Source organism: Lates calcarifer, linkage group LG16_LG22, assembly GCF_001640805.2.
Source record: "Lates calcarifer isolate ASB-BC8 linkage group LG16_LG22, TLL_Latcal_v3, whole genome shotgun sequence".
In the NCBI taxonomy this organism is placed as follows: domain Eukaryota; kingdom Metazoa; phylum Chordata; class Actinopteri; family Centropomidae; genus Lates; species Lates calcarifer.
In genome coordinates, this window is record NC_066848.1 from 7,112,763 (window position 1) to 7,136,484 (window position 23,722).

The 23,722-nt window shown below is 41.2% G+C and overlaps 7 protein-coding genes and 1 pseudogene across 17 annotated transcripts in view; 4 read left to right on the top strand and 4 right to left on the bottom strand.

Moving 5' to 3' along the window:
* The window catches only part of mcph1 (microcephalin 1), a 28,640-nt gene extending 27,875 nt beyond the window's left edge, over nt 1-765 (bottom strand). For 4 of the 7 annotated variants that reach the window (XM_018688251.2, XM_018688254.2, XM_018688249.2 and 1 more), the window contains exon 1: nt 666-765. The gene's annotated coding sequence lies outside the window, so the exon portion shown is untranslated. Of the gene's footprint in view, nt 1-181; nt 244-404; nt 640-665 lie in introns of those variants that run through there. The other 3 variants (XM_018688250.2, XM_018688253.2, XM_051076582.1) reach the window with 3 other exon arrangements.
* Nucleotides 766-1,232: 467 nt separating this feature from the next.
* Nucleotides 1,233-6,557, bottom strand: npy4r (neuropeptide Y receptor Y4). Its single transcript, XM_018688221.2, has 2 exons — nt 6,309-6,557; nt 1,233-3,649 (listed from the first exon to the last, which is right to left on the bottom strand). The coding sequence occupies exon 2, from the start codon at nt 3,577-3,579 to the stop codon at nt 2,227-2,229; it is 1,353 nt and encodes a 450-aa protein (XP_018543737.1). The 5' UTR covers nt 3,580-3,649; nt 6,309-6,557; the 3' UTR covers nt 1,233-2,226.
* A 60-nt stretch (nt 6,558-6,617) lies between these two features.
* si:ch73-288o11.4 (beta-microseminoprotein) lies at nt 6,618-8,582 on the bottom strand. Its single transcript, XM_018688270.2, has 4 exons — nt 8,448-8,582; nt 7,636-7,741; nt 7,224-7,326; nt 6,618-6,935 (listed from the first exon to the last, which is right to left on the bottom strand). Exons 1-4 carry the CDS (start codon nt 8,448-8,450, stop codon nt 6,815-6,817), a joined length of 333 nt encoding a protein of 110 aa, XP_018543786.1. The 5' UTR covers nt 8,451-8,582; the 3' UTR covers nt 6,618-6,814.
* A 134-nt stretch (nt 8,583-8,716) lies between these two features.
* Nucleotides 8,717-15,094, bottom strand: LOC108891120 (sphingomyelin synthase-related protein 1). 4 transcript variants are annotated; one of them, XM_051076803.1, is made up of 7 exons: nt 14,950-15,073; nt 13,476-13,633; nt 11,790-12,416; nt 11,536-11,631; nt 11,220-11,337; nt 10,896-11,046; nt 8,717-10,367 (listed from the first exon to the last, which is right to left on the bottom strand). In XM_051076803.1, exons 3-7 carry the CDS (start codon nt 12,410-12,412, stop codon nt 10,063-10,065), a joined length of 1,293 nt encoding a protein of 430 aa, XP_050932760.1. In that variant the 5' UTR covers nt 12,413-12,416; nt 13,476-13,633; nt 14,950-15,073; the 3' UTR covers nt 8,717-10,062. The 4 variants fall into 4 exon arrangements, with proteins under 4 accessions (XP_050932760.1, XP_050932761.1, XP_018543778.1 ...); XM_051076804.1 differs by lacking the exon at nt 14,950-15,073 and adding an exon at nt 14,450-14,910; XM_018688262.2 differs by lacking the exon at nt 13,476-13,633 and having other exon boundaries at nt 14,950-15,094.
* A 240-nt stretch (nt 15,095-15,334) lies between these two features.
* Nucleotides 15,335-16,283, top strand: LOC108891122 (dual specificity protein phosphatase 13-like). Its single transcript, XM_018688268.2, has 3 exons — nt 15,335-15,682; nt 15,762-15,976; nt 16,075-16,283. The coding sequence occupies exons 1-3, from the start codon at nt 15,372-15,374 to the stop codon at nt 16,281-16,283; spliced, it is 735 nt and encodes a 244-aa protein (XP_018543784.2). The 5' UTR covers nt 15,335-15,371.
* Nucleotides 16,284-16,755: 472 nt separating this feature from the next.
* Nucleotides 16,756-17,957, top strand: zgc:153981 (dual specificity protein phosphatase family protein). Its single transcript, XM_018688269.2, has 3 exons — nt 16,756-16,890; nt 17,047-17,264; nt 17,350-17,957. Exons 1-3 carry the CDS (start codon nt 16,766-16,768, stop codon nt 17,559-17,561), a joined length of 555 nt encoding a protein of 184 aa, XP_018543785.1. The 5' UTR covers nt 16,756-16,765; the 3' UTR covers nt 17,562-17,957.
* A 109-nt stretch (nt 17,958-18,066) lies between these two features.
* Nucleotides 18,067-21,758, top strand: LOC108891093 (dual specificity phosphatase 29-like; annotated as a pseudogene).
* A 206-nt stretch (nt 21,759-21,964) lies between these two features.
* On the top strand, nt 21,965-23,515 carry LOC108891121 (dual specificity phosphatase 29). Of its 2 annotated transcripts, none has more exons than XM_018688264.2 (4): nt 21,965-22,167; nt 22,582-22,767; nt 22,868-23,091; nt 23,195-23,515. In XM_018688264.2, exons 2-4 carry the CDS (start codon nt 22,589-22,591, stop codon nt 23,416-23,418), a joined length of 627 nt encoding a protein of 208 aa, XP_018543780.1. In that variant the 5' UTR covers nt 21,965-22,167; nt 22,582-22,588; the 3' UTR covers nt 23,419-23,515. The 2 variants fall into 2 exon arrangements, with proteins under 2 accessions (XP_018543780.1, XP_018543783.1); XM_018688267.2 differs by having other exon boundaries at nt 22,585-22,767.
* The last annotated feature ends 207 nt before the right edge of the window (nt 23,516-23,722 follow it).

A 23,722-nucleotide genomic window follows, 5' to 3' on the forward strand; every position in this document is an offset into this window, starting at 1 on the left:
GTGACCGATTAGATAAGAATATAAAGATTTAAAGTACCTCAAACTTTTGCACAATACTAAACTTGTTTCAACTTGTCATGCCACAGTACTAGAAATTAGCAGTCTAGTCTCTATGAAAACCTGACTTAAAGAGGTTCATTTTTTCCCTTTGAGGATCCATACCATACGCCTTCCTACCCACCTCTACCTGCATTTGCCAAACACTCTTCTTCTGTCTTGTGTTTTGTTTTATAAATCCACAGACTGAAACATGAAAAGACGTGTTGACGTTAATTAACCAAACCGCTTATGTTAGCCACGCTAACCGAAGTCAATGACGGTTATCTAAGCTTACATATTTTTCACGTCAGTTACAGCGTAACGTACAATATATATGGTACATATGTTGATAAAGCACCACTGACCTTAGCTGGCATCCCTAAATATTTACTGACCAACTAATAATAATAATGTTGATGCTAATTTTCAGTTTGTCAGTTTACGCTACTTTTGCTACTAAACGGGTGAGCTAACTAACTTTCTTAGCATTACGCTGCTGTGGCTAACTTGGGTTAATACTTCCGTTATGTGATGACATACGTGTTACGCATGTTTTTGACTCTTAGCAGTACACAGGGACGAACGCAGATATCAACCAGTATTTTCAGTGGTTGTCGCACACTTACTTTATGTGGCAGTGAGGTTTAAATTGCTCCGTTTCCAACAATACTTGACTACAAGGTGCATCGTTCGCGCGTGCAGTTTGTGATGCAAAGCATTATGGGACGGAGGGCACACATTGGTTCATAGGAAACATACGTCACTTCCAACCCAGAAGCGATGCTAAAGGGAACGTGCTACTGTCCCTAAAAAGGACGCTTAGAAATCGACTTCAACTCTAACCTTTCCTTTCTGAATTAATCTGAATGAATTCATTTAGAAGTACGAGGGCGACTGATAAATTCGTGGCCTAAAGTAGACAGAGATTAGTCAACAGTAGTCGTTACGTGCACGTGTAGTTTTAGTAATTATGCAGAAAGTTTGAAATAAATAACTTTTGTGGTATTACTGAAAATTGCAAGGTGGCACTGTCTGAGACATGACTACACTGCCCCCATACATACACAGTCACAGAAGAGTATTTGGATTAAGTAGTGCTGTTATTTAATCCTGCATGTCCGCACATGTTAGGTGTTATGGAGGATATCTGAGAATTATTAAACACTTAACTAGTGTTAGCTATAGTGCATCTACAAAGACTCCCTGATTTACAATAATAGACATTTTAATATGTAAAAGCCTCACATAAATGCATTTGTCATTATTTATTTATTAAACCTCTCTAAAGTAATTTACAGCTAAACAGTTGTATAATTTGTTACATTTTAAGTCTCTAAATTACATTAAGACAATAGATCTTGTGTTTGTCTTCACTAAGCTAACACATTAATTTCACAGCACAAATGCCATAAATACAAAAGTAGTAACAAAATATGAGGAATACAACAGCAGCTGTCCACTAATAAAAGAAATTATTTTTTACACAAGTATTTATCACAAAATGCATCTGTGTTATACAATACAATAAGAGTAGCACAGGTGCACACCTGTGCTTCTACAAGGACAAATCCAGATGCACTCTGTGATAAAAACTTATTCAGTGACCATTTATACTCTGTATGAATGCATTTGTCATGTTTCTCATTTTCTCAGTTCTTGTCACCTCTATGTACATTGATAACATACCAATATGCAGCTTGCAGTATGGTTCCAACATATGTTATATTTAGTTTTGTGATTGTTAAGTTTAATTGATACCCAAGTGGGTACATATTAGCTAATTTCCTGTTACTATAAAATGGTAAAATATGTAGATTTCTTTTATACCAACTGCAAAAAAAAACTGTATAATGGCATGAATAGTGTATACTGTTTACAATTATCATGAAGCATGGAGTCAGGATACAGCAACAGATTACCTTAAAATGACACATTCTTCAGAAACATTTTTTTTTTACACTAACACCCTCCTTTTATAATTTTGAATTAGTTGAGAACAAGATAAACCAACATTGTACTGCACACTTCACTTCAAACCACTGACAAAAATGTTGCACTTTAAACCACTATCAAAACTGTTTTACTGTCATTGAAGGTAGAACAAACAGCAGAAGTTTGCCCAACAACTGTACAATTTATGTGACTACATCCTACTACAGCAGCATCTTTTAGGTTGTAGTGTTGAAGTCAGACAGAGTTGCTCCTGCAGTTGAGAGGCACAGAGGTGCGGGACACTTCCATGTGCACAGTCGACATGGGGAAATGCTCACACTCCTCCTCTAGCGGGTAGCAGCGGCAGTGCAGGAGCACCTCTCTCACCTCCTGCCGAAAGTTGGAGTTGAGGAAGCCGTAGATGATGGGGTTGATGCAAGTGGAGGACATGGCCAGCAGGTGGCAGAGGGAGAACAGCAGGTTGTGGTGGCAGATGGGCAGAGCCTCCTGGTTCCAGTCTGACACCACGTTGAAGATGGTGAGCGGCAGCCAGCAGAGAGCAAAGGCCGTGATGAGGGCAACCAGCATGATGTTGATTCTCCGGCTGTGGGTCATGCGCTGGCTCTCTGGGGTCCTGGCGCGGTCAAGCATTTCTTTGCGGTGGCGAAGGCGCACAAAGACTCTGACATAACACAGCAGGACCAGCAATAGTGGGCCACAGTACTGGAACAGCAGAAGCCATGTGGTATAAGCGAGCCTGTGTTGCTGAGATGGCCAGTGCTCCAGACAGGCCTCCATATGAGGGGTTGTGGGGACATAAGAAAAAAGGGTGCGGAATGAATTTGGAAGTACAGATGAGTTTTTGTGAGTGTAAGAGACAGGTTGAGGTGGAGATGTATTGAGATAAGCCTGGAGAGAGGCTTGGTGATGAAGGGGAGACTGGGGCAGGATTACATTAGTGTAGGGCTCATTTGTGAGTAGCTGAAAGGCCAAGAAAGGTGTAGAGGTGAAGCAGGCTAGAATCCAAATGAGAAAGACTACCATGTAGGCCTGAGGAATGCTCGGTTTCCACCCAGAGGGGTTAATGATCAGCTGATGTCTTTCCAGAGCAATGAAAACCAGAGACAGCACAGAAACAGTCACAGACATACACTGGATGAACGGCACCAGCCGACATAACAGCGACCCAAACACCCAGTGGTCCATAAGCGTGTAAATGACAGTGAAGGGTAGGCAGAAGACACACACCAGAATGTCAGAGAATGACAGGTTACAGATGAAAATACTGGTGACATTGACTTTTTCCCTGCGACGGGTGATGATGCAGATGAGGCCGATGTTCCCCACCAGCCCCAGCACCATTGTAAGGCTGTACCACACCACTAAACACCCTGTGAGGACAGAAGACATATGGCATTGCTCATCGTGCGCAAGAACAAAGAGGTTTGAGAGGAGCTGAGTCTCATTCTCTGGCCATTCCTGCAGAGGCTCGTGGCTGGGTTTTTCTTCCTCCCCTGGTAAGGAACGTGGAGAGGAGGAACTGTTGAAGGGCAGAGACAGAGCTGTTGTCAATGGAGAAGAGTGGCTTGTGTTGCCACTCAAGGACATCTCACCAGGACTTCAGAGTCACCAGCCTCCAGGAGCAAACTGTCCATCCCAGCCCTCTAAAAGCATGCATCTGAGACACACAGAGAGAGAATGCTCAGAGGGAGACAGAAAAAAAACATTATTCACTTGCAAAGCTTCAAAGGATCTGCTCACGGAAAAGTGATATTGTTGTTCTGAGAAAAGCAACAGTGTCAAGGAGAGTTTATTCTATGGCTGAGGAGAAATAAATCCAAGGAAAGGTGCAACATGTGGAGACTTTTTGCAATTTACTGTAAGGCACTGTGACATTTGGTCTAAGAACACACTGTCATTAAAACATGCTGTATTTTTAGTCAGGCTAGTGGCATGGCTCTTGGGATTGCAATGTCAGTTTGCATATTAGTTGGTCCGCCACTTTGGTCCAAACTAAAATATCTTAACAACTATTTGATGGATTGTCATGAAATTTAGTTCAGACATTCGTGTTCCCCTAAGACATAAATTCATATATCTTCAGTGATCTTCTGCCTCTTTATTTAGTGCCAATCATCAGGTCAAAAACTTCAACTTGTCTGATACTTTAGTTTATGTCCAGTACCTACCAACCCAATAACATTCCCTTCAGCTGGACTTTGTGTTTAGTACTAATGTTAGAATGCTAGCACGCTAAACCAAGATGGTGAACACCACAAAACAACATGAGCATGTTAGCATGTCGATGATCACATTTAGCTCAAAGCATTGCTGTTCATTTTTAGTTGGTGTGATATGGAAGCTCTTGGATTATTTGCAGACAAATTACTGTCCTTATATAACAACATCATACACAATAAAAAGGAAGAAAATTAGAAAATCTTTACAAGTTCTACATAATTTACATTTACAGAGAGAATGAAGTTCATCTTTTATCAATATTATTGACATTTTGTACCAAGCAACACTGCAGTTGTACTTGTTTGAATTATTCATCTTACAGTAACCTTCACTCTTTCTCCTCTTATTTAGCCATCTTAAGATCTCAGACTTGTCAGTTCCCCTCCCACAAATGAATCCACCAGTCAGGTTTCAAGACTGAACATAATAGCTTAATGACAATAAAATTACTGTGCATACATTTGAGTACAGACTTCTATTTTTCAAGTACACAATAAATGATGAAGTGTGTTGAAGTGAAAGGGCATGACATTGTCAGAATCCTAAAAATGGATTCTAGCTGCCTCCCCCTGAAACCTTTGCCATGTGCTGTGAAAACCAGTATCGCAAAGAAAATGAGCCTGTCATTTTCCATTAATGGCACACACACTTAGCTATCAGTCACTTCACACTGCATCATTACTAACCTACTCTGTCAGTGTGTTGAGTGAGCTGCAGGCAGGGTGGCAAAGCATTGATCATCCTTTATTCAGTGAGAAAAAAGCAAGTGAAATGTCATCGGTAACCAGATGTAACAAACAGCTGCAACAGAGCGGAGGAACCATAAACACCAACAATGGGGGAAAAAAGGAAAATGCCCAGTTAATAGGAAAATTTGAAGCTGTCATGTTACAGTGATGTGACACTGTAGGATGAACATCTAGTTGTTTGTGATCAGTCCCCTCCAGAGCAAAATCTCTGCAGGATAAGGAACACAGTGACCTGGCACCACTCTGTCCATCATGTGTTTCTTCCTCAGCAAAGTGTCCTCCATCTCTGACAAAATAGTGCTCTCCGACAGGAAAATGAAAGAATGGCTGACTGTCCTTTTCCTTATAATTCGTTGTGAAATTTATTATTTCTTTTATGTTTGGAAACTTCAAGAGTTTAAAATTTAAAGGACTGTAGATGTGAGCAGTAAAGGAGGGCTGAATAACTGGATTGTGATTTGATTGTATTGAATGTTATTTTTCCTTGTAATGAATTAGGCAATTATACTGCAAATAATAAGTCTGAAAATAAAAATCACATGAGGATATCTTGCACATATGTGTAAACACAGAGAAAGCCAAAATCTCTAAATTCGACTCTGTGCAGTTACTGGTTCATATATATTCATATAAAATGAGTATCTTAAAAGATGCTTATCAGTAGTGTTGCTTCTTTTCACTTATATTACTTATATTTTTTAATCCCCCTTTTTATTACAGCTTTCCACCAGACCACCAGTCAATATTACAATTTACTGTAATCTGTTTTTATGAATTCATTTTGCACAAATATCCAAAACACCAAAACAGTATTTCCATATGCACGCTCAGTCACTCGGACTATTCAGAAACAACCTCTCTTTGCTTTTGCCTCCTGCATGTGGAGGAGCAGGAAAACGGCAGTAGGCTCTGTGATGTGTTTAACCTGAGATAATGACTTAAGCCTCACTATTCTCTGCTGGGGGTGTCAGGGATTGTGGGTGATGCCTCCCAAGACATGGTGCTTCGAATACTGTCATGGGCATTGGTTTTCTCCAAATGTCCACACAACATATGAAACATTCATGCAAATCTGGTACATATTTTTCCCTGGTTTCCTGTTTTTTCCCCAGTTTACTTGCAGAAAATTGGATGCTTCATTTAATAAATGCCTTCTGTGGACTGCTATTGTTTGGATTCATCATTCAAAAACATTTGCAAAGGTGGATACACCATATCAGCAGACACTAAGCAACAAGCAGACAGTGGAGAAAAACAAAGCAGCATAAATTTGATAATTGATTAACTAATAAAAGAATGATTTTCCTTGACAAAGATCATTTCTGTGAGTAAAAATAAAGCACTTACGTAGTGGGTTGGCAGAGTGGAGAATCTCTGTGATGCCAGGATGACAGAGAAAACGATAATCTGAGCAGGTGTGAATCCACAGAGATGAGAGTTGGGGAAGGAGCTAAACATCATAACAACCACAGCGTTTCTGTCAGAGACAGCAGCTAGGGGAACATGGCTATTATTGGGCTGTTAGAGCCCTTTGGGTGCCAGAGACCCTCTGAGCACCACGCTCTGCTGTCACACAGTGGTGGATTTATTCAATTACATCCTGAACATGACACAAGCTGCATGTGCTGTTAAAGAGACAAAGAGCAGACAACAAGCCAGGTTTCGGAGCAGGTTTTAACTTTATTTCAACTGAGATTTAAAACATGATGAATAAGACAAAGAACAAAGTTGATTAGTCTTTGTTTATTGGTTATTCATTGTACGTACACACCATAAACTAGTTGATAAAATATGAAACAAACAAACAAAAAAAAAAGACTCATCGCTTGTTTGGATGTCACTTTGTGGTGCTTTCAGTTAGGGTTACACTCCTTTGTTTTGTCTGACTTCAGCACCACCTTGGCAGAGCAGGTCTCCTTATTTACAACCAGCTCACATTCTTCAGAAATGTCTACTATGCCTGTGTCAGGGATCCTGAGAGACAAAAAGAAAGATTATTACCCTATGATAAAACAGGGACTGTACAAAAAATATTAGGGATTGGAAGGATACACATGTGATGAACACCTCATCTCTATATAATATTTTTTAGGAAACATGGGGGTTGGGTTTTTCATTTTTATTTCTATGGGAGTGCCCATTTAATAATGGTAAAACAGGTCTAGCCACCCTCCCCACCTCAGTCATTTTCATACAGTCCCTTGGAGAATAAGACTTATCCTTAAGCAGGTTTTCACAATAAATCAAGCATGAAAAACTTACATGTTACAGCAGCTCAAGCCCTCCGTTGTGCAGGAGCACTGCATGCAGTCTCTCACCCATTTGGAGCCAAAATTATGCTGCTTTCCGTCCTTATCCTCACACCCTACATGTAAAGAAATAAAACCACAGTTCAGGGGAGTTGTTGACCCACTTATCATGCTCTGATAAATTTGTTGCAGTGAAATATTGTGTGTGAGGGTGTATTGATGTGTGCACAGGTGTGGTCTTGATAAGTTTTGAGTCAGCTGGCAGGTTTTAGGTAAACACACAACAGCTGGATGATGCATCTGACTGGAACACTCAGACTGACGAAGAAGTACTGAACACTAATCCAACTTCTGTCAAACATAGCAGAGGAGTTTTTCCACTCCACTAAATCTGCTGCTGCTGTTATTGTTGTATTTTGACTGACCATTGGGAGGATTCCTCAAATCTTTGATCACTAACTGCTGGAAGAAGCAGTCAGAGTGGCACAGGACAACCAGTCCCAGCAGACAGACAAACACATGGAGAGAAACCTGATAGAGGAAATAAACAGAGGAAATAAATTACATTTGTAAACATGGTGCATGTTATATAATATTTGTGCATTTCTACATTCAGCTGAAAGTGGACAGGTAGGTTTTATTCATGCTTTAGTCGTCAGTTAATACAATTATGTGAACAGGAATAAAAAGCCCCATAAGGAATACAAAAGTGTTTTACTGTCAGTGTTGGGAGGTTTTAGTATTGTAGCTGTTGTGTAGCTGCATGTATGTTAACTGTGGTTTGTCATAATTTCAAATGATCCAGTATTACACAAAAGAATACTCTAATGTTTTGCTTGACTTTGCCTGGCTTTTTTGCCTTCATTTCATTCTGCAGAAGATGATTTGTAATGATGATTGAATGATTGAATTACAGTTTAAAGCACTTAAAATTCACCTTTAACATATGGGAAATTATCATAAGCTGTATTTTGAAAAGTCACTACCACTACTACTACTACAAATAATTATAATATTAATAATAATATAATAAATATAAATAAGTCTACAATTTAATACAATTACTTACATTTTGGTCATAACATATAAATAGTTGACGGCAATGATGACTTTAGAGTCTAATATGTCTCTCCACATCTAAATTTAAATTGATTTTTTTATTTTAAAAAAGGTTCTATGAGTCTACAAAAAGAAAGACAGTTTCTTTATTCCCAACCCATCCCAATAAAATACATACCATCCTCAGATGTGATGTGACCCCGTCAACAGGGAGCTGCTGTGTGCAAGAATTCTCTAATAGTGGCTTTATATTAAGGTGCACACCCCTTCATATCTTCATTGATGATATTTGAATAGTGATGTGATATTTGTTTTAAGGTGGGGAAGGGAAGCAGGTATGTAGGTTATGTTGATAATTTAAATTAAAGGCACACCTTGCTGAATCATTACATTTTCACCTGCAATAAACACTGTATGCACTTTTTACTAACGCACAAGGAAGCTGGATTTATAATGATAATTAAAATACATTTTGTTCAACAAATGCAAATAGAAACACATTAGTGAGAAAGCAGCTGAGGAAACGGTCAAACTGAAATATAAAAACGGTTTTCCTTATCTGTAAACCTTTATTGTTGTAGCCAAAAGGCAGAGATAGTGTACTTGCACTGAAAATAAAGTCACAAATTGTAAACAATTATTAAAAATATATTGTTTTACACAACATGAAATTGTGATAGTAAACAATATATACTTTTAAATCTTTGTTATCTTTTTGTCAACAGCTGCATTAATGAAAAGTCAGTTTCACACTGTGAAACTGAACAATAAAGCTTTGACAAACTCCAGCTCCATACATTTCTATAGTCATTACATAATTAACAACCTGTAAAAAATAGAAAACCATAACACAATGTCAAATTAGTATAACAAAATAATTAGAATAAGGGCTCATTGGCAAAACTGAACATTACAATAAATGTTCAGATATTTGGTTCAGTTTAACTGTGAATGTAGGAAGCACACTATAATGTCCAAGTGATGACACCATCAAATACAATAAAGCTGTGGGGTGCACATTGTGAAAATGAAAAAAAAAAAAATAAAATAAATAAAACTGAGTGACTGAAACAGAGCTCTGTCAGTAGAGAACAGGAAGTATTCTTCCTGTTGCACATCAAAAGAAACAACTGTTCCTTTGGTAGGAAAGTTACCAAACTGGTTTCAAATCCTTTTGCAGCAAAACATGTGAACCGTCGTCACGACCACTCCCAAAAAGTGACAACTACAGCATCAACCTGCGTTACAGCTGTGTGAAGACTGATCAGTTTTCAACAGTAAATACTGAGAGTGAACAACAACCCAAACCACATGTGAACCTTAAACATCCCCAAGGTGCCATATGAATAATGAAAGTGATTAAAAGGCAAATAAGTCTCCAAGAAAAAGTCTGTACCTGCAGCTCTTAGGCCCGGTCATAAACCACATATCTTTGTCTTACTTGGCAGTGTGTGATTTAACATAGGCATAAATAAAAAAGGAATAAGTTTACATTTTGGTAGAGTCAGAAGTTAGACACTGCTTCATTGTCCATTAAATATGAGGCTATAGCCAGCAGCTGGTTAGCTTAGCATCCTTCCCAATCCTCACCTCACAAAGTGTCAAACTATTCCATTGAACATAAAATTGCTTAAGAGAGTAAAGATCATCTATTTATGCAGATTAGGGTAAAAAAAAAAACTCCCACATATCATCCAAAGATAAGAAGCAGCATCTCCAGTAAAAGGTCTCTCATTCAAGCTGTAATATTATAGTCCATGCACATTGCAGCTGGTGATCGTTGAGAGTATTCTCTATCCAATCAGAACTTTCATGAAGGCAGGCTTGTTGAAGGGCCAGTGGTACTGGTTGGGGACAGGTCCGTTCACGTTGCACTCAAAGAAGGAGAACATGGGGAACCAAATGCGCGCCCTGCGGCTGTGCTGGTAGGCACGGGTGTTGGCTAAGGTGTGATAGTAGAGGAAGAGGCGGGTGGTGATGTAGAAGGCAATGAACACATCGATGGAGTAGTGCTCATGAGCCGCCAGGATAAAGAAAATCCCAAACAGGTTTAATACCCAGGAGATGGTGTGAATCAGATTCCATGTTCGGGGAGTGTCTGCAATTGAAAGGAATCATAAAAGAATAAGTCTGGTATATACAGTATATATAGTGGTGTATATGGCTGGTTTCTGTGTGCCATTGACCTCCAGGATGAACTCAACAACTCAACACAATCATACACGGTCCTGCTGCTGTAAGTACATCAGATGTGTATTAATCCACAACTGAAATTAATCCCAGACAAATGCCCTACCTATTACTGTTAAAGTGAAGTTTGCTATAATGACAGTGCCCAGCTGTTTTAGGAACTCACTAAGCCTTTTTTTTTTTAACTGAAACTACATATTTGTGGCCAATTTTTAAGGATTTATGTAGGAACCAACGGGCTTAGGGCTGAGAGCTATGGACAGGGGAGGAAGTCAGTGAGTGTGAAGAGACTGGCTAACATATTGTTGGTTTTAATCCCTTCATGGGATTTGCTGACAATGAGAAAAATACAGAATAATGTTGGCTTAAAAAGGTCACGCATACTATAAATCTACACATTCTGTAGTTAAAGGCCAACAAAAGTACAAACACTCACATTCGGTCACAAAAAAGTTGAGCAGCGTGATGACAACCGTGTGCCCACTGAACATGTAGTCTCCACACGTTTGGACGCCAGTCAGAGTCATCCCAAATCCACTCCAGATTGCTAGTGCCCTCTGTATCTTCCCCCAAGTATCACCATATGTCTGGGGGAACAGAAAAAACCCCAAAAAACAGCAGTCATCAGTTAGCGAGGCGATAAGGCTGAGTGGAGAGTAAACTGTAATACTGCCAAAAGCTACAAGAATTGCCAGCCACTCCAGAATGAAAAATTGCCAACACTATCTAATCTGCACAGAATCTCAAGTGTGCTTCCCACCTTACTGGCACACTTCAGGTGCTGCCCAGGCACAGACAGTGAGGTGACAAACATGGTGCAACAACGAAGTAAAAACACAGTTCCCATTAAAGAGCACAACCGCCTGAAGAGGATGGACCTAAAACAGAGACAAAACAGACACTCACATTTTATTCCATGCACAGCACCTTATAACCTGCATATATTAAGATAATATGTATGTAATAATACATATTTGCATTAAAAATATTATGTATGCTGCACTAATGTTGTCTATTTGCACATTTTATTATAATACCGTCTATCAGTGATGCAAATAAGTGGAACAGTGGACTACCTGTGTTTGTGAAGGAGAAGGATCAACAGAAACATGTAACACAGGATGACACCACAAGCCTCAGCCATTGCAAAAGCCCAAGGGATTCTGGGAACACTGTCAAGAGTACAAAAACATCTGTATCAGTGTGTAGATTAGATATGAGTGCAGGACAGTGTGTACATGAACTGTGGAGTCTCTGTAGCTGGTCAACATGCAGTGGAATCTTAAAACAGTTATTATTAAAACATACACACAAGATATATAGGCTGTACCTGTCCAGGAATATATCAGGCAGCGGTGGGTATGTCCTCATGTCTGGGACGCGCTCATGTACAATGACCATGACAAAAGATGTGAATCCAAACACAAAAAAGACATATATGGAACTGATGACTGTCTTCCACACCTCTGGGTCCAATCTACCAGCCAGATGCTGCCTACACCTCCCGTTGGAGTGTGAATGACACAGCGACGCTCCTGAACCGTATACAGATCGATCACTGTTCCTCAGCCGCAGCTCAGTCCCGTTACATGAGCGATCACCTCCGTTATACCTCCTGTCGGCTCCGTCACAGCTCCACTCGACCCCTGTGGCGCCTGGCGAGAGCCCAGCGTGAAGGCTGTCTGAAGGCCGGAGACCCAGCTCATCCAGCTGGGCCTGGTTCTGTCTCTGGAGCCGGCGGAGGGCTAAGGTCAGCCTCTTGATGTCTCCCAGCACAGTCAGGCCCAGTGGAGGACCCCGCAGGTCAGCCTCAGTCAGAGCCAGCAGGCTGAGGCCATCCAGGCGGTGCTGGGTGCACAACAACTCCACATACTCCCCGAAACCTTCTTCCTGCAGCCACTGGGCCACCTGTTTACAGCTCCAGGTACTCACACTGTCCTCTGACAGTGCCATGCCACTGCACATACAGACATATACAATGTTAAGTCATGCTGGGTGTGAAGAAGATGAAAATAGATGGTCAAGAACAGAACTTAGAATTTCAAACCAACAACTAGAGCCAAAAAGATGTCATCAAGAAGACTTTGATGATAAAAATACAATATCCTGTTTTAAGTGATCAAAGCCTCTTGAAACAATTCTCAACTTTTGATATCAGAGTATCATTACTGTCTTTGTCTCTCTAAGCCAAATTGTTTGAATGGAAAATGCCTTAAATCTATTGACTTGACTATTCAATTTGCATACTATTGATCACAACCACATGGCCTATGTACAAACGAACGACAGTCATTTGTTCTGTATGGAGAACAGGCTGCAATGATAATGATAATGATGATTTCACACTTTCTCAGAGCCAACACTGACAACTTCATCCAACAGCCCTCAAACTCAGAAATCCACTATATTCATTTCATTTGCTACTATTTTGATAATCAATTAATTAGTATAGTAAGTATTTGAGAACAAATTCCAAACAATCTCTGTTTCCAGCCTCTTAAATGTGAGAATGATCTGCTTCTCTGTGTTTAAGACTGAATAATTTGTGGACAAAACATGTGATTTAAAAACATCACCTCTAGGAAATTATGACTATTTTAAAGACTAAAGACTGAAGATCTGAAACCAGAAAAAAAATAACACTTTTGGTGAATAAATGATTAAAACATTTGATAAAATCATTAAGATTGAGAGTCATTGTGTATATGCAGGCATGTGGCAGTAATGTTACACAGCTAATGACGACTAATCAGGAGTCTGTGCAGAGGTAATCTGCTGTGGGGAAGCTTATTTGTGTTCTTATTCGACATGACCCAGCACTGAACACCACCGGCTACTTAGTGCTATTACATCATCTGTGTTCAGGTCAGAGACTGTACAGGGGAGCAGAGGCTTACAGTGTAAGTATGCACTGACACCCTGATCCACATACAGAGGGCCAAAGCAAAACAAACAACCCTGTTCCATGGGTGTCATCTCATAATAAAAGTTTTAAAAAAGACAATGAGTCACTAACCAGTCAGGTTCAGAGTCAGTGGGTTCCTCTCCCGCAGACAGACTCAAGTGCTGGTGAATCACTCTTCTTTGCTTTGCCTTTCTCCCATTTCACCCTTTGACCTTCTGATAAACTCACCGCAGTTCTGCTCGCCCTGTACTTCCTACTGCTCCAAAGGTCTGCCAGGTTCAAACAACGCAATTGTACCACTGTTAACTGCTGAATGGGAGCGATAGCCAACATGCTGATTGGACTGTAGATACTAAATTACCAAAGTAAGCAGCTTTCAGCTATCAGTAATGCATGAGGCGTCACTGGCTTTTAGATAGCTAATAAGATGACTATGACCAGCACCAATAATCCAAACCCAGACGTATTCGGTTTACCAAAGTGTGAAACAAGAAAAAGCAGCTAATCCTCAGCAGAGCTGAAACATTTGGTTCATTAATCAGTTAGTAGCAAAAATCTCAACTATTTGATGCTTTCAGCATTTGCTGCTTTTTGTCTTACAGCATAACAAACTAAATATCTTTAGATTTTGGACTGTTGGTCAGACAAAAAAAAAAAAAAAAAAAGATATCTGAGGATATCACCCTGGACCAGAAAAAAATTCTGATACGTAATAGAACAAAAAATTAATCTATTAGTCAAAAAAATGTTGGTTGCAGCCCTAATCTTGGCTGATACCAATAAATGTTTGGTATTTTTGCTTGAAAATTGACATCTGCTAATCTACTAATCAATTAACTGTTTTTTTTTTTTTTACTTAAATATTGTATTCTAGTCTTAAAGGTTGAATTAGATGTCAGTTTTGTAACTTACTTGAATGTATTTGAGTGAAATAAACAATTAGAGCTAATGACAATCACACCAACTACAGTTTATTGTATACCATCAAAATGCAGATCATATGGAGACTGGCTGCGAGTAAAGGATCCAGACAGAACAATAACTATCAAATTAAGCTAATAAACTGATTAATATTAAATACTTACATGTCTGAAAGCTAAATCACCTGAGTAGCTGCCGCTCAGTCCCCTCACAGAGAAATGTTATTTTTAACTAGCCTCTAGATTTTACTGGCAACATCCTGCAGCTTCTCTGCCCTGAGGCTTTACTTGGGGATTCATAAGTGCCATGTCAGCTTGTTTGGCTGGCTTACAGTGAGTCACAGCGAGCAGTGACACACAGCTGTGAGAGAGAAAGCTCTTCAGTGTGAGTGAGACAGAGACAATTTGACAAAGGGCTCATAGTCTGTTCACCACAGGGCCACAATGTCACGTCAGACTGCCACATTTCAGCATGAGATCAACTCTGAGTGGTTAGAGATTTTTTTTTATCATGGAGTGGAAAGGTTTAAACAGGATTTTCATGACATTTTCAAAAAAGTAGAGGGGTACACGTTCAATACAGAACAAAAAAGTCACAGAGCGTACACTTAGATGTCTCAAAGTTACTTTAAAAGATTAAATGTAGCTGTTGTTGCCTCTCTTACCTAGAAATCCACTGTCACTGTGCCGTTAGAGGGTGGGGGTGAGCTGTCTGTTTGTGCTTCAACTCACAGGAGTACTTCTTGGCCAACATGCTTCTGACAACTAGGCAACACCAAACAGGAAGAGACAATGATAAACAAGACAAAGAAAGAAGAGCTGGTGGCCTCATTCAGGGCTGCTGCTTAAAGCACACTGACATCTACTGGCCACATGAAGGAAAAACTGGGACATTTTTATAGCATATGTTTCTCTATATCCCTCCAAAAATGTGGATTTCATGCACAGTTTGTTTGAATGTGACATAACATGTACAAGCAGTGCTTTTCAAGCTAGAAATGTAACGCTGTAAACACATTTCCATGAGCGAGAGTTTGACTGAGAACCTGTGCCAAAACAGCCACCACCTGTTTTTGACAGTCACAGGATGCGTGAAGTGGAGCTGCTGCTGAAACAGAATCACAGCAAAGGCAACAGGCAGCAGGGTGATTTAGTTTTAGGGACAGGTCAGAACAGTTTACGGCCTTTAAACCTGAAAATGTCTGACAGAGAGTCGATCACAGCTGCTGTCTCGAAGGTGGGATGTAACACTCAAAACTTAGATCCAGAACAGGAAGACCCAGAGAAGAATTTGTGCAAGATCCCATCTCTCCAGGAGCTGGAGGAGGTTTTACATTCAGCCCCACGCTCCTGTCGCCATGGAGATGAGGTGTGGCCAAACCTGTATTTGGGAGACATGTGAGTGTTCTGCACCTGATTTCAGTTCACATGTACAGTATGAGTCTGGATTGTTATTAATGTATAAAATTTGTGCCAGGTTTATGTCTCACGACAAGCTCGGGCTCTGGCAGCTGAGCATCACTCACGTGCTGAATGCCTCGCATGGTAAACTGTGCTGTAAGGGCAGTGATGATTTCTATGGAACCACAGTGAAATACTATGGAGTCCCGGCCAACGACCTGCCGACATTTGACCTTTCACCTTTTTTCTACCCGGCAGCTGAGTTCATTCATCAGGCTCTGACATCAGGAGGTACTGCACGTTGCCACACTACAACACTACATAGAAACTGTAAATGATAATATAGGTGGTTGGGGTTACCTATCCCTCCGGTGTCTTATGATTTCCAGGAAAGGTGTTTGTGCACTGTGCTGTGGGCGTGAGTCGCTCAGCTGCGTTGGTCCTAGCCTACCTGATGATTCACCACCACCTCACTCTTCTGTCCTCTGTGCGCTGTGTGCAACAGAAGCGCTGGATTTTCCCAAACAGAGGCTTTCTGCGACAGCTTATAGCCCTGGACCAAAAACTGCAGGAGAAAGGGTTGAATGAGCCCAAATAAAACAAAGCAAGGAACAAACCTACATAATAAACCCACAGAAACTGTCCTGACTTAGCTGGCAGGAGTTAATGTCCTCATTTACAGCATGCAAGACTTCCTCCATTTGTACCATTTACTGTATGTTCACACTGAACACTGTGTCCAGCCCTCCCCTCCTTTGTCCTCTCCTGGTGTGACCTCAGCGGTCACAGAGAAAGTCCCTGTCTCCTCACCCCCACCCCCACCAGTGGATCTTTGGCATCAGTGAACAGAGCAATCAATGCAATGGCAACATTAAATAACTCTACATCCAGTCAGAGAGAACACACTAAACACAGAGAGCTAATTTTGGAGTCAAGCAGCATTCACAACAACCACCTGCTCATGTCTCTCACTGAGCTGCAGATTCTGTTGGTGGTGGCGGTGTAGGTGAGGGGACAGTGGACAGAGGCAGCAGGAGCAGCGCTGGAGTCTGTTAGAAGAGCGCTCTGTGTCCAGGGAGAATGTCAGGGAGCAACCAGCGACAGGACCTGGTGCTCATTAAAGAGCTGGAGCTCATTTTGGATTCCTGCGCGCTGGAGCTCACACCAGTGGATGAAGTCTGGCCTAACCTGTACATAGGAAATGTGTGAGTGTCTCATGTTTGAGGAGTCTGTTGCAGTGGAAAAGGACATCTTCCAGAGCTTTGGAAGAGGGGCATTGATGAGTTTTAATAGTACAAGACATGTGCAACTGTTTGAGATGTTTATTCCCTGTGTTTGTCTCTTTTGTGTGTGTTTTCCAGGGCTGTGGCACAGAACAGAAAGACATTACACAAGCTCGGCATCACTCATGTCCTGAACGTAGCGCACTCCAAGCAGGGCAGCATCGGTGACCAGAGTTTTTATGGGAACACCTGTGTTTACTTAGGGATCCCAGCAGAGGATTCAGACCACTTTGACCTCAGTCAGTACTTCAAACCTGCAGCTGACTTCATACATAAAGCCCTGAAGAGCAAAGATGGTAATGTATATGAATGTGACAAACACTGTCCCGTCAAAGTTTTACCATTTTTGTCTTCTCTTACATTCTTCATCCTGCTCTACAGGGAAACTGCTGGTGCACTGCATTATGGGCGTGAGTCGATCAGCCACTTTGGTCCTGGCGTACTTGATGTTGTGGCAGCGTCTCCCTCTGAGAGATGCTCTGAAGCATGTCATCCAAAAACGAGCCATTTACCCCAACCGGAACTTCCTGTCCCTCCTCCTCAAGCTGGATGAACAGCTGACACTCAAGCGAAGGTTGTGTCCTCTTCTCTGACGCCCATCATCCATTAGTCACCTCAGGACCTCTCTCTTTCCATGTGTTACACTCCAGTCTAATCAATATTTCATGACAGTATTTGTAAATAATGATTTGTTATCACAATGTGTGTGTGATGTAGTTAGCGGTGTGATTCTGATGGTGGAGTTACACTAAATTCCATATTTTTATTTTTAAGGTAGTCCACTTTTGTTGCACAAGTTTATAATCTGGGTACAGCAGCAATGGTCATGTTGTTAAGTACTGTAAATATTTAAGTACAGTGTCAGATTTGTTTTTCATATTCAAAATGTTACCTGTCAGTGTTGTCAAGCATGTCCACGAGCTTTGTAAATATAGTTTCATGATCATTGTCAATGTCCATTAAAGACATTTTATGATATTTCATTTAAATATTTTGGCTGGATGGAGATTAAACAACTGTTTTCTGAAATAGCTTTTAAATTACGCACATTAGATTTTTAACAAAATCTAACTTTGTACAGTTTACTTGATAAGGTACCTTGTCGTTCTTCCTTAATTTCTTAAACTGCAGTTTGTTTTTCATTTTCAGCCAAATCATTTTTGCATCAATGAGAACACATCTTCTCTGATCGAAAACACTTTTCACTGTTCCATGCTGACAAAAACAAGCAATAGACTGATGTAGCACAGTTACAAATTCAAATCAAAAATTTCATTTTCACTAAAAAAGGAAATCTTTGATGAGATGAATAATCTCAGCTTTCTAGATGGCTTTCAGTGTGAACTTAAGTGTGGACCTGCGCACTGTCTGATCAGTCACTGAAACACCAATTTCCATAGATAATCCATGTGCCAAGTTAGAAGAACATGTCTGTCTGTTCTTCAGTGCAAAATTGCATTAACACTGAATCATGCATGGTGTTATTTTTCAGAGAAAAGCCACCTTTTATTGGTAGTATCTTCCTATACTTCCTAACAACTGCTGCAGCTGTGTTTCACCTTATGTTCAGTAGCCTGCTGATGCTCTACCAATCTGTTTTCTTACTAGTTCAGGCAATTCCTTACCATGTGCAGCTATGCACAAAAGTACTGTGGCTTGAAGATTTTTTTCAGCACATTAGTTGGCCATGTTAACTGTCACTTCTATACTTTACAGTCATCTATAGAAGTAGAGAGAGCTGTACCTACTCTGTATCCTAAGGCCATACATGTATTTTGTTTGTTTGTTTTTTGCAAAATACAATAAGTATTACCATGCATCTAAAGTTAACACATTACCAGTGAATGCTATAGCCTTGATCATATTTCTTAAAGGAGCAGAGCAGCACACGTCACTTGGCTCCTGGATGGCAGCACAGAAACACATGCAGGACAGTGGTGTATTACATAACAGTCTGTGGTCGTCGTGGAAAGTCAGCAAGTGAGCTAATGTTGAAGTTGACAGGATAATGCTGCATTGTTGTCCTAAAGAATGAGACTGCAGGCATGTAGTCAGAATTGATTAAATGTGTTTTAAAGTGCCTGAATACAGTCTGCAGGATGTGTTTGTCACTAATGAGTGTATGATTACAGAGTTATAAAAGGAAACAGGCTACAGTGGTGTGTGGCTGTGAGTGTGTACAGAGAGATAAGAGCAAGCACAGTAAAAGAAGAGTTTGCGCCACCTTGGAGAGAGGTGAGTTCTTATGATTCAGAGTGGAAACAGGTTAGCCTGGAGATTTTTCAGGTTTTTTTGCTCAGGGTGTCACCTCTGGCTTTACCACTTAAAATGTTTGTTTGCTTTTTAGTGTGGCTTTCTAAGAGATCTATTTACTGTTAAGAGAGGCAGCACTTTGCATATGTCTTTACATTTACAGAACATATTTCACATATAGTGAAAGCTTAAAAAGTTCTTTGCCTCTGTTTGTGTGTTAGTACAGTATGTCTCTTAGGGATCCACCATATGAACCTCCCTCTGTCTCAGAGCTGCAGGAACTCCTGTTAGCAGACAGACGACCTACAGGACACGTCAATCAAGTCTGGCCAAACCTTTACATAGGCAATGAGTACGTTTACACACAACGACATGCTCACGGTGCATCTATATAAACATCTTTGAGACATACAGAAGTGAATGTGTGATTGTGTTTCAGGGTGGCAGCTCGTGACAAGGGCACTCTCCACAGTCTGGGCATTACTCACATTGTAAATGCTGCTCATGGACCCCCCAACCCGGGCCCCGGTCCCTGTTTCTGCGTCAACACCGGCCCACGTTTCTACAGAGACATGACAGTAGATTATTACGGGGTGGAGGCAGATGATGCAATAGACTTCATTCTTAGTCCTTTCTTCTACCCAACAGCACGATACATCAGAGCTGCACTGGCCATGGGAGGCAAGTCAGTCACACTGACAGTTATTTTAGTGAAGTCCAGTATAACACCATCTTAAATTAATGACAGCAAAATGTCCCTCTCCCAGGACGGGTGTTTGTCCACTGTTTGATGGGTGTGAGCCGCTCTGCGACCTTAGTGCTGGCCTTCCTGATGATTGCTGAAGGCCTGAGGCTGCAGGAGGCGGTGGCTGCCGTCAGACCGCACAGAGACATCTGCCCCAACCCAGGCTTCCTGCAGCAGCTCCGCAGCCTCGACATGAGCCTGGAGAGGGAGAGGAGGAGACGACGACAGGCCCAAACACTGTAAAGACCCACGCAGACGCACATGTAGCCATAAACAACAACATATACGCACACAGACGCACACAGACACACACATCTTTATTGCTACAGAGGTCACTTAACTCAAGAGGAGGAAACACCATCTCTGACAGAGCTGAGGCAAATTATCTGGGCAAACAGGAAGCCAGTGGCGCCTTTCAATCAAGTCTGGCCGAACCTCTACATCGGAGATGTGTAAGTAAAAAAAATCCCATCCAGCACCTTGAAATGTTATATAAAAATATTACAATAAATCAGCTCATCTGTGGTGTGTGTCCACAGGTCTGTGGCGCGAGATAAAGCCACGCTCTCGTCTCTGGGTATAACTCACATACTGAATGCTGCAGCAGGTCGACACCGGATCAACACGGGTCAGCAGTTCTACAGTGACCTTGAAGTGGAATACCACGGTGTTGAAGCTGCAGACCATCCCGAGTTTAACCTCCGACCTTTCTTCAGCCCAGCTGCACAGTTCATAGACAGCGCTCTTAAGAAAAATGGTCAGTGGTTCCTTAGATCTGTTATATTTTTGGTTAAAACATCTTCCGACTTTTTCAATGTGCTGTAAAGGCCTATAGTAATGTTATCATGACGCATGTGTTGTTCAAACAGTCTGTAAACTTGGATTACAATTGAGTGGAAGCTAACATCTGAGGGCACTCAGGGTTTTCATTTGTCAGTTCAGCATAAACAGTTATATGAGCACACATAATCAGCACAGAAACACCTCTGTAACACTCACAGTGTTTGGTTAATTCAGCTGTGATGATGATCTGGCTGTGGATGCTCCTTATGCAGCCAATTATAGGCAGCCATATTCTGGAAAAAGAACCTTCGAAAGTGTGTGTTGGTATTTATACCTTTCGGTTTCCTTTTAAAATGTTTTCAAGACTTGACCTGTCTGTTTATGGGCTATGAGTAAATAACACATATTAATGTTGGGTTGGGAGGGTCTGTACAATCTTGTATTGAACATATCAATCAGTTAATCATTACTGAATAAATGAATCACTGTGTCTTCCAGGGAAGGTGTTTGTCCATTGTGCCTATGGGTGTCAGTCGCTCTGGAGGGCTGGTTCTAGCGTATCTGATGATCTGCCATGGCCTGTCGTTAGTGGAGGCCATCATTCGCTGTGCGTCTGAACCGAGACATTGGACCCAACTCTGGATTTCTGGAGCAGCTGAGACAGTTGGAGCTGAGCCTTAGTCTAAAGAGCAGACAGATCACAGAGGAGGATCACACAGACGTGTCCTGATAGTGAACGCAGGATCATGCCATTTCACCTCGTCAGTCACCTGTTTTATTAGAATCCCCATTTTCTCTCATAATAATTGAATCTGACAAACAGTTTATCTCTGCCTCAGCAACAATTACTAAAGTTTAACAACTGAATGCTTTCAGTTTTATGTCTCTGGAAATAACTCTGCACTGACAAATGCTAACTGATCCCTACACCTGTCCACACATTAGTGGCATTCCTCTGATGACAACAATGCAACATGTCACTCTTACTAAACTTCTTCTTGTTTTTTGAGTTTGTGCCTCACAATTCAGTGTGTTTCTTTACCACACAGGCTAAAGGAAAGTAATCACTTGACATTAGAGTACACAGTAAGCTGTGAGAAAAAGCATCTGTGTGTGTGTGTGTGTGTTGTGTGTGTGTGTGTGTGTGTGTGTGTGTGTCACGTTGTTGAGGTCAGGTGTTGTAGCCCAGCTGCCTAAAAATATCATCTTAAACACAGGGCCCTAGAGAGCAGTTACCATTCAAGATCTGTATTTCAGCCTTCATGCTCACTGTGGACGGAGGTCTCGGTTGATACATGCACACAGACGCACACACTCACAAACACACACACATCCATTGAGGAAACGTGGAAGTGCTGGTCAGTAATTGTGCTCAGGAACAGATAAACGGATAACTTTTCACAATTACAAGTAAAGAGGTAAGTCATTTTTTGACCATAGAACTTGTATTTTCCAATATCAAACACCTAAAGTCTTGTGGTTGGATTTAGTTAACCTTGGCTCTTCTCAGCACTGTTTTACCCCAAGCCACTTAACCTGACAATGATGTATGTGAGGAGCTTAGTACAAAAAAGGAGCATTAAAAGTTTGCCAGGTAAAAAAAAAATGTAGAATGAAATTAGAATGAACTGAGATTAATAAGGGAAAGGTTAATACGCTACCTCATAGCTCAAAGTAGAAATTTAATAGGGATTTTATAAATAAAAATCAGATACTGTATGTGGTGTATAGGTGTTAATATTACATCTACACAGCTTGGAGCAGATAAAAATGTTCAGAGCTTATTTCAGTTTTTGATCAAGTTCAGGGATATATGTTTTTTTTTTGGGCAGTAGAGACATGTCCTCGTGTGTGGTGAAGTCCAGGAGTAAAAACCCATACACAGCGGTGCAGGTTGACCCAGACAGCAATTACATCACACCAGGGACATTAGACCTGGAGCAGCTGTTCTGGACCGGCACTGGGGCCCAGTACGCGCATGTCAACCAGGTCTGGCCCAGTGTCTACATTGGGGATGAGTGAGTAAATGCACAGAGATGGTTTTGAGGTTCTGCAGTACAAGTGTCAAAACTCATGATGACAGCTTCATACTGACTCTGTGTGTTACATTAAAAACAGGAAAACAGCTTTGGAGCGGCCTGGCCTCAGGGACCTGGGTATTACACATGTTCTGAATGCTGCAGAGGGGAAGTGGAATAATGTACTGACTGGTGCTGATTACTACAGTGACATGGGCATTCAATATTATGGTGTGGAGGCTGATGACAAACCCACCTTCAACATTGCCCAGTACTTCCACCCTGCAACTCAGTTCATCCATGAGGCCCTCAGTCAACCACAGAGTGAGTCCTGAAGGAAACCAAAACCTTTAATTGAGATCATTCTCTGGAGAAGAAGCCTGAACTTGACTCCACTGACTCCATATTATTTAAATTTTTGTTCTAGACAAGGTGCTGGTGCACTGTGTGATGGGTCGGAGCAGGTCAGCGACTCTGGTCTTGGCGTACCTGATGATGAAACACAGCTTGACTGTGGTGGATGCTATTGAGCATGTGCGACAGCGCCGTTGTATCCTGCCCAATCATGGCTTCCTAAAACAGCTCAGGGCCCTGGACATCACACTGCAAGAGGAGAGGCTCAGACAAAAAAGAGAGATCCAAGCCCTATAGTGCACAACAGACAAGACAATAATCCATCTCAGGTATACAAAAATGTTCCTTATGTTTCTTAAACTGTATCAATAAACTCTATTTTGTTTTTTCACAACTGTGTCATGTTAGCGTGTGAAAGGTGCTTTCAAGGGCCTAGTGATGTTTTTCAGCGTATACTGTTGACCAGTGCTGGTACTGGTCATATTTACAGATGCAGATCGGGGAGTGGATAGAAATTGCCTGGGACAGGTAAGAGTAAAATGATTATACCTAGCCTGGATGCAGCACTGCCTCAGCTCTGCCTCTGTATCCAGCAGCACAA

Coding starts and splice junctions, on each gene's coding strand:
- zgc:153981 (XM_018688269.2), top strand. CDS start 16,766: ATGTCAGGGAGCAACCAGCGACAGGACCTGGTGCTCATTAAAGAGCTG. Junction 16,891..17,046: donor AACCTGTACATAGGAAATGT/GTGAGTGTCTCA, acceptor TGTGTTTTCCAG/GGCTGTGGCACAGAACAGAA. Junction 17,265..17,349: donor AGCCCTGAAGAGCAAAGATG/GTAATGTATATG, acceptor CCTGCTCTACAG/GGAAACTGCTGGTGCACTGC.
- LOC108891121 (XM_018688264.2), top strand. CDS start 22,589: ATGTCCTCGTGTGTGGTGAAGTCCAGGAGTAAAAACCCATACACAGCG. Junction 22,768..22,867: donor AGTGTCTACATTGGGGATGA/GTGAGTAAATGC, acceptor CATTAAAAACAG/GAAAACAGCTTTGGAGCGGC. Junction 23,092..23,194: donor GGCCCTCAGTCAACCACAGA/GTGAGTCCTGAA, acceptor TTTTTGTTCTAG/ACAAGGTGCTGGTGCACTGT.
- npy4r (XM_018688221.2), bottom strand. CDS start 3,579: ATGTCCTTGAGTGGCAACACAAGCCACTCTTCTCCATTGACAACAGCT.
- si:ch73-288o11.4 (XM_018688270.2), bottom strand. Junction 7,327..7,635: donor TTTGAGGAATCCTCCCAATG/GTCAGTCAAAAT, acceptor CTTTACATGTAG/GGTGTGAGGATAAGGACGGA. Junction 6,936..7,223: donor GGCTTGAGCTGCTGTAACAT/GTAAGTTTTTCA, acceptor TTTGTCTCTCAG/GATCCCTGACACAGGCATAG.
- LOC108891120 (XM_018688262.2), bottom strand. CDS start 12,412: ATGGCACTGTCAGAGGACAGTGTGAGTACCTGGAGCTGTAAACAGGTG. Junction 11,632..11,789: donor CCTGATATATTCCTGGACAG/GTACAGCCTATA, acceptor TACTCTTGACAG/TGTTCCCAGAATCCCTTGGG. Junction 10,368..10,895: donor CAACTTTTTTGTGACCGAAT/GTGAGTGTTTGT, acceptor TTTCAATTGCAG/ACACTCCCCGAACATGGAAT.
- LOC108891122 (XM_018688268.2), top strand. CDS start 15,372: ATGCGTGAAGTGGAGCTGCTGCTGAAACAGAATCACAGCAAAGGCAAC. Junction 15,683..15,761: donor AACCTGTATTTGGGAGACAT/GTGAGTGTTCTG, acceptor AATTTGTGCCAG/GTTTATGTCTCACGACAAGC. Junction 15,977..16,074: donor TCAGGCTCTGACATCAGGAG/GTACTGCACGTT, acceptor TATGATTTCCAG/GAAAGGTGTTTGTGCACTGT.